The 7,760-nt window shown below is 39.3% G+C and overlaps 1 protein-coding gene across 1 annotated transcript; it reads left to right on the forward strand.

The window, feature by feature from the left end:
• The first annotated feature begins 597 nt into the window (after positions 1-597).
• LOC115679507 (glutamate receptor 2.1-like) lies at positions 598-5,597 on the forward strand. Its single transcript, XM_056310380.1, has 4 exons — positions 598-874; positions 3,281-4,620; positions 4,946-5,145; positions 5,369-5,597. The coding sequence occupies exons 1-4, from the start codon at positions 598-600 to the stop codon at positions 5,595-5,597; spliced, it is 2,046 nt and encodes a 681-aa protein (XP_056166355.1).
• The last annotated feature ends 2,163 nt before the right edge of the window (positions 5,598-7,760 follow it).

Below are 7,760 nucleotides of genomic sequence, written 5' to 3' on the forward strand. Positions count from 1 at the left end.
AGAGATGAGGCATAATGATCTTCTACTCTTTCCCTTTTACCACCTTTGGTTTATTTTCTGTTTTTCTTTGACTTATGGCGAAATAAGGAGAAAAAAGCATTAAATATTTGCAAGAAATAAAAAAAAGACAATAATTCTCCATTTGTTTACAGAAAATCAATGATTTGCAAAAGATTTTCTAAAAAATAATCGTTTATATCGCCTGAAATAATAAGCCAATTAAAATATTTTCCTTATTAACAACAATTTATGCGTAAACATTTTTGTGAACGATGAAAACGTTTTTTGTTCATTAATTTTTATAAGTGATACAAGTGATCATTTTTAGGAAAATATTTTTAAAATTATTCAAATTCTGTGAAATAAATACATCTTGAATCTCCAAATCCTACGACTTTTCCAAATAATCTACGCGTTTTATTTTAACGTAGGACTACTTTGACTTGTGGAATTAGTCAATGTTTGCAGCTGCACACCGCTCTGTCAAATTCTAGGAAACTTCCCTACAGTTCTTCCAATGGTTAGAGCTCAAAAATGTATAAGTGGTCTGGAATCAACAAGAGAAGCAATAGACAAAAAAACCAAGAGACACTAAATATGGATGGCCTGACAAGCTACTTGATTCTTGCCCTAATATCTTTCCTTCCCGTGGCCTCTACTATTGAAACCGCTAGTGTACCCGGAGAGAACCCAGCAAAGGAAATGATTCGAGTCGGGCTAGTTCACAACAGGAACTCGATCGCCGGGAAGATGGTGACGAGCTGTATATTCATGGCGCTTTCTGATTTCTACCGCACCCACCCTAATTACCACACTCGATTGTCGATTCAAGTCAGAGATCCAGCAGACGACATCGTCGATGCGGCATCAGCAGGTAAATATATGCACTTATGTGGGACATATTGGACTCGTGCTCATGTATTAGATTATTCACAACCTCAAACACTTGTCACCTGTGAATCTTGATTCTTCGGAACTTCAAATATTTGTCATCAAATAATTTGGTACCTCCTTGTCTGATCCATGATATTAATACACATACGATGAAGTCGTTCTAGTGTGAGTTGGTCGGGAAGGATCAATTATATAGTTTAGTGAATTCTCAAAAGATTATGACAGGGCATTAGATATTGATAGTATTAGTGTTATGGTGCAATGTAAGGAGAAATCTGCTATTAGTATTAGTATCAGGCATCTAACATCTACGATATCTATAGTATTGGTATTAGTATTAGGCAGGAAAAATTATCCAAAAAGTCCTAAATCTATTGTACGACGGTCAACTCAGTCTTGGGCCTTTCAATTGTGCCAATTTAATTCTTAACTTTTTTATGATTTAGTTCTTCTGGCCAATTTTGGTCGGAAATTAATGACGTGGACGCTGACCATCTTATGTGGCACGGCCAGCGTTGACATGGACAATTTTTGCAATTTTAGAAGTTTTATGATTTTTAATTCTTTTTTACATTTTTTCTTTTCTTCATTTTTTTTTACTGTTCTTCTTCCTCGAAGGAGGTTGTCGGGGCCTAAATGATGGCCGACGAGGGCTATCGACGGTCTACGCCTTTGTGCACAATGAGGGTTGCAACAGCCCTCACCAGCTCGCATATACCTAGAGAGGGCCCTCGTCCAGTAGCCGGCGAGGGTCGAGAATCACTGCTAAGGCCCTGCTGGCCCTTGTGGGAAGAAGAACAATAGGGAAAAAAATAAAAGAAAGAAAAGAAAAGAAAAAAATTTAAAAATTTAAAAAATTTAAAAATTCAGATTTTTTTTTTACGTATTGTAAAAATTGTCCACGTCAATGCTAGCCGTGCCACGTAGAACGACTAAAATCCACATCATTGATTTCTGGTCAAAATTGGTTAGAAAGTTCAAATTGGCAAATCATCAAAAGGTACAGGACTAAATTAAAAAAAATTGAAAGTTTTAAAACTAAATTGACAGCCATACAATAAGCTTAAGATTTTTTGGACAATTTTAGGCACTATCTACTTCATAAAAGCCTCTCTCTCTCTCTACACCCAAAAAAAAATATAAAAAGAAAAGATTTGTCAACATATGAAAAATCTATCATGATTAGACTTTTCAAACGAAGACGCACTTGACTTTTAGGTTCTCTTTCAACCTCATGTATACGCTCAACTTCGGTCCATCGCTTCAACATCTTTCTCTCTCCCTCCGAGGGTAGAAATCATACATTGGCTTTTCAGACGTAGGAACCATTCAAACAACCGAAGTCAACCTCTATGTTCCTCAACTTCACTATGTTCCTTCGCCATATGTCTATCTCTCTGTCTGCCTCCCATAAAAAAAAAAGATTTTTTGACATATGACAACTTCATCATCACCAACTTTCCAAACACAAAGCATTCCGATCCAATTTCAAGATTCATCCTCCATTTCTGCATTTAATAATAATTTGCACACTTCGGCTTTTGAAATCTACAATCTGTATCTTCAAGAACACACTTTGAGAAGAGGTGCATCAAAAACTCGATAGATCACCTGAATTTGAGCTTACTTTCATCTAAAAGTTTAAGTCAATGAGTTATGAGCCAATATTAATTGCTCCACCTTACAGCACATCTCCAACACGAGACTTTTTTTGGCCTAATAACACCCTCACACATACACCTTAACTCATCCAATGTTACTCTAATCTAAACCACTTAGTGCTCCACTGCCTCTCTTTCTCTCTCTCCGAGTTCTGGCGACCAGCCAGAGAATGAAGATGAGGGGCAAAAAACAAAAGGGAAAATGAAAAGAAAAAATTAATAAACAAATCGAAAAATATTAAAATATGTCCACGTTAGCATCGGTCGGGCTACGTAGGACGGCCGGTGTTCACGTCAGTACCGACCAACCAAAATTGGCCAGAAGGATTGAATTGACACAAATATACAAGATTTAGGATTTAATTGAAAAAAAAAAAATTAACACTGAATTGACACAATTGCAATATCTTTAGGAATTTTTCAGTAATTTTCCAGACCCCCAAGCCGTGCCACTACCCAATCACCATGCTACCTCTGTAGGACCGTGTGAAATTGCGCGGGGCCTGAAAATCTGGACTGGCCCAATTTTTTTCTGGCTCTAATAGCTTGCTGCCATGGAGGTGAGACCTACAGGCTTGACGGCCATGGAGCTCAAGCAGATCTGGAGGAGAAGCTTGACCTAACGCTGACCTCTGCAATTGACTGGGGGGTGCGAGAGAGAGTCCATGGAGTCCAACATTTTTTTGGGTAGATCATTTGTTTCATCAATTACATTGTGTTTGCAGTTTTAGACTTGATGGAGAATGAAGAAGTCCATGCAATCCTGGGCCCAGAATTGTCCTCACAAGCCAGATTTGTAATCGACTTAGGAATGAAAGCTCAAGTCCCAATCATATCCTTCTCCGCCACAAGCCCATCCCTTTCCCCCACACGAAGCCAATATTTCGTCCGGACAGCCTACGATGACAGTTCACAGGTTGGTGCTTTAAGGGCCGTTGTTCAGGCTTATGGTTGGAGGGAAATAACTCTTGTTTATGAAGACACTGACTATGGCAATGGCTTGGTTCCATACCTTGTCGACGCGTTCCAAGAGGTTGATGCTCGGATCTCTTATAGAAGCGTTATTCCTCCATCTCCGGAAGATATTGACATCGTAAAAGAGCTCAATAAGTTGTTGGTGATGCAAACAAGAGTGTTTCTTGTTCATATGACTGCTTTGATTGGGTCTAGGTTCTTTGTTCTGGCGAATAATTCGGGACTGATGAGTGAGGAGTTTGCGTGGATTGTCACCGATGGTATGTCGTCTTTACTGGACCCGGTCATCTCTAAGGCTTTGGGCTCGATGCAAGGTGTGCTAGGTGTAAGGCCACATGTACCACCATCAGAGTATCGTAGAGATTTTGAAGAGAGATGGACGAAGCTTTACGCCGAGAGAAATTCACACGAAGAGATTGCTGATCTCAATCTCTTTGGCTTATGGGCATACGACACCGTTACAGCACTAGCATTAGCAGGAGAGATGGTATGGGAGCCTGCAAAGTCTAGATACTTAAAGCCGAATACGAGCAGAAACAATCTCAACTTTTCGTCTATCGGGATTTCGGAGATGGGCCCGAAATTGCTTGACAAAATTCTAAGCATCAAATTTATGGGCGTCAGCGGAGAATTTAACTTGACCAACGGCAAACTTCAGCCCATTACATTCGAAATCTTTAATGTTGTAGGACAGAGAGAGGAAATAGTTGGTTATTGGACTTCGACGCAAGGACTTTCACCCGAATTGAACCCATCACTGAAGGCAGAGTACACAGCTTGCACCAACGCTTTGAAGCCCCCTACTTGGCCAGGAGATACATTAAAGACACCGAAAGGTTGGGTGATGCCGATATCAGGACAGAAACTAAGGATTGGGGTTCCAAAGAAAGACAGCTTTATGGAGTTCTTTAAAATTGAATGGGATCCGCATACGGGCGTGCCCAGCTACTCAGGATTCGTCCACGATATGTTTCTTGCCGTATTGGATGAATTGCCTTTTGCTATTCCTCACCAGTACGTTCCTTACGTGAACGAGAGCAGGCAAAGTGCAGGAAACTATGATGATATGCTGTACCAAATCAAACTTCAGGTTAGTCGATGCTTTATCTTCGAATTTTATCCTTCTATTCCTTGATAAATGACTGGGTGAGAAAAAGGATTACGTGATTGTGCTCGTTATCAAGTGCATTATTTCTGAGTCTTGATTGAGCTTTAATACTCTACCTGTTAAAATTTCCTTGCAGAGAAGTAGATCACACAACATAAATATGCACAATGGCATTGATATGCCTGGCTTGTATTTATGCATGATTTCTTATGATAGACGTTGTGTGCACAAATATCATTAACATGTTCATTCTGATAAAATTAAATTAGCCATTTATATTGAAGTTCATGAGGACATGATTATGCAGAAAGTCGATGCGGTTGTAGGAGATACGACTATTGTTGCAAATCGCTCGTACTACGTCGATTTTACACTCCCCTACTCAGAATCTGGCGTAGCAATGATTGTCGCTATTAAGGATGACGAGCGGAGGAACATGTGGATCTTCTTAAAACCATTGAGTTGGAATCTCTGGCTAACGACTGGTTTGGCCTTCATTTTAACTGGGTTTGTCGTTTGGCTCCTCGAACATCGTACAAATGAAGAATTTAGGGGTCGTCGTAGGCAACAAATTGGTCTTATATTCTGGTTTTCCTTCTCCACATTGGTGTTTGCTCATAGTAAGTCCTTTCAAAACTAACGACAGTACCTGGTTCCGTATTCGACTCTGCTTTTGTTGTTTTAACTCGGTCTTTTTTTAGCAAATTTACTACGATTTATATTGATGTAGGAGAGAAGATTACGAGCAATTTAACAAGGCTTGTGCTTATCGTATGGGTATTTGTGGTGCTCATCCTGACTCAGAGTTATACTGCAAGTTTGACTTCATTTTTTACCGTGCAACGTTTCACACCGAAGTTCATGGACGTGCAAGACTTGATAAGGAATGGCCATTCCGTCGGTTATCCGAAAAAATCTTTCGTGAGAGACCTTCTCGTGGGGCAGCTCAATTTCAATAAGTCCAAACTGAAACCTTACATTTCGCTGGAGGAATACGATGAGGCACTATCGAACGGAAGTGAAAACGGAGGAGTCGCGGCAATCTTTGCTGAAGTGCCGTACCTAAAACTTTTCCTTGCTAGATACTGCAACAAGTACAAAATCGTGGGACCAATCTATAAAACCGGTGGATTTGGCTTTGTGAGTCTCTCTCTCTCTCTCTCTCTTCCTCCGAGCTAACCTGTGCATGCACGGGTCTAATATATATGCACCTTGCATGAAAATTGATCTACCATCATTCATTTTCAACTTACCACAAATAAATTGTATTCAATATAAGCTTCTTTTTATTTCAATTTTTTAGGACTATTTATGTCTCACGACAGGTATCTACAATACCAGGGATAGAATATCTGCTTCAATGTCATATGTCTAAATTAATAATACTTGTTATATACTTAGACTTGTCAAAATGGGTCGTAGATCCATTTCTTAACCCACATTTTATGAACTGTGTTGTTATATGGGTTAGTTATATTTCAGTAGAAGGATCATAAATTGGTTTTGAATGGTAAAGTGCAAAATAATTTGGGTGTTAAATGGGTTCAAAATTTACTAAGACCCAACCCCACCTCTATAACTTTCTCTTCACTCTCTCTCTCCCTCGCTTGATTTCGCGCTTACTGTTTTCACCTCAGTTTGGGTACGAGTTTTTCTAGATTAAATTAAATATAGAAATATTTTAGCAATATGGGTCGGGTCGGTTCGCACCTCAATATGGTTTGTCATAGTGAGCTTATGAGCTATATAGACGAATTCAATAGATTTAGTATATCTGCACCTTGTATGATAATTGCTCATCTTAGTCCGTCTACGGGCAAATCATATTAATATAAGTTTTTTTTAGTCTGACCGTTGCAAATTATATGAGTTTTTAAAAATTTCTTGGAGACAAAATGTGGCAGCTGATATAGTACGGATCACAAAAATTGCAATATACGTAAATATATATGCCTACATTCGTGCACATGATGAAAATGAAGGTCAAAACGTGTCGAAAGAGTGGATGAAGACGGAACACGTTCGGCACGTGACAGTGCACCACGTGTTGACACGGGAAAAGTTGGAGGTGAAATTCTACTTTATACGCACTCACACATTACGTACATGTGTGCAAGAAAATGCTCAAAAGCTTCTACTCGCGTTGTAACATGCGTGCATGCCCCAAGATACACTCGACACACATCTTGACATGTTAGTGCACGAATACGATCATGCATGAAAGGCAAAGCCACGAACTAACATGACTAATTATTCATCAGGCCTTTCCATTGGGGTCCCCTTTGGTCTCCCACATCTCAAGGGCAATCTTGAATGTCACTGAAGATAAAGCCAAAATGGATGTGATCGAAAGACACTACTTCCGCGATCAAAGCTTGTGCCAAGATCAAGATGCTGCGATCTTTTCAAACAATCTTAGCCTGAGTGTGGACAGCTTCGGAGGGCTCTTCATCATCACCGGTGTCGTCTCGGTATTTTCCGTATTGATATATGTGGTTTCGTTCTTCTATTCTCATTGGCCTTCTTCGACTGCGATTCCTCCCTATGATCGCTCCCTTTGGTCCATGTTTTTGTTAACTGCAAACGAATTCTTTCGAGAGCACAGATTATTATTTGGTTGTCTGGTAAGAAATAGATCTAAGACAATTCCGACCTCGTATTTTCGAAGTGGGGGAGCTTCTCCTGATAATGATATTGAACAGATTGCGAGGAGACCAAATGAAGGAGAGAGGCCACTACTTTTTATACCCGTTTGAATAATGAAGATCGTGTTTCAAGACAGGCTCATCGAGCATGAGAACGATCATCAAACCTAGCCATGTATACGCACATATTAGCATCTAGTTATGTATATGCACATATTAGCAATTTTTTTTATTTGCTTTTGGAATAAAGGGTTAATTTGGGATGATAAATGTCTCATGTAAACTATTTTGTGTGTGTTTGTGTCAATACATTATGCTTGACTTAGGATGACTGACTTAAAAAGAACAGACAGTTTTGAGTTTTAATTCAGCCATTGAAATCGAAGTAAAATGCCATTTAAGGAATACGATATGAAATCGACATGCCTCTTAAATGAAATGGAATCAAATTTGTGAAGAAGCTAATAGTATTTAAAC

This window comes from Syzygium oleosum, unplaced genomic scaffold, assembly GCF_021117445.2.
Source record: "Syzygium oleosum isolate NSW1041296 unplaced genomic scaffold, Sole_v2.1 Sole_v2.04, whole genome shotgun sequence".
Lineage (NCBI taxonomy): Eukaryota > Viridiplantae > Streptophyta > Magnoliopsida > Myrtales > Myrtaceae > Syzygium > Syzygium oleosum.

What these genes read in the sequence shown, in the direction of transcription:
- LOC115679507 (XM_056310380.1), top strand. Translation starts at nt 598, where the DNA reads ATGGATGGCCTGACAAGCTACTTGATTCTTGCCCTAATATCTTTCCTT. An exon ending in CGTCGATGCGGCATCAGCAG is followed by an intron (nt 875 to 3,280) that starts GTAAATATATGC and finishes TTGTGTTTGCAG; the next exon opens with TTTTAGACTTGATGGAGAAT. An exon ending in TGTACCAAATCAAACTTCAG is followed by an intron (nt 4,621 to 4,945) that starts GTTAGTCGATGC and finishes ATGATTATGCAG; the next exon opens with AAAGTCGATGCGGTTGTAGG.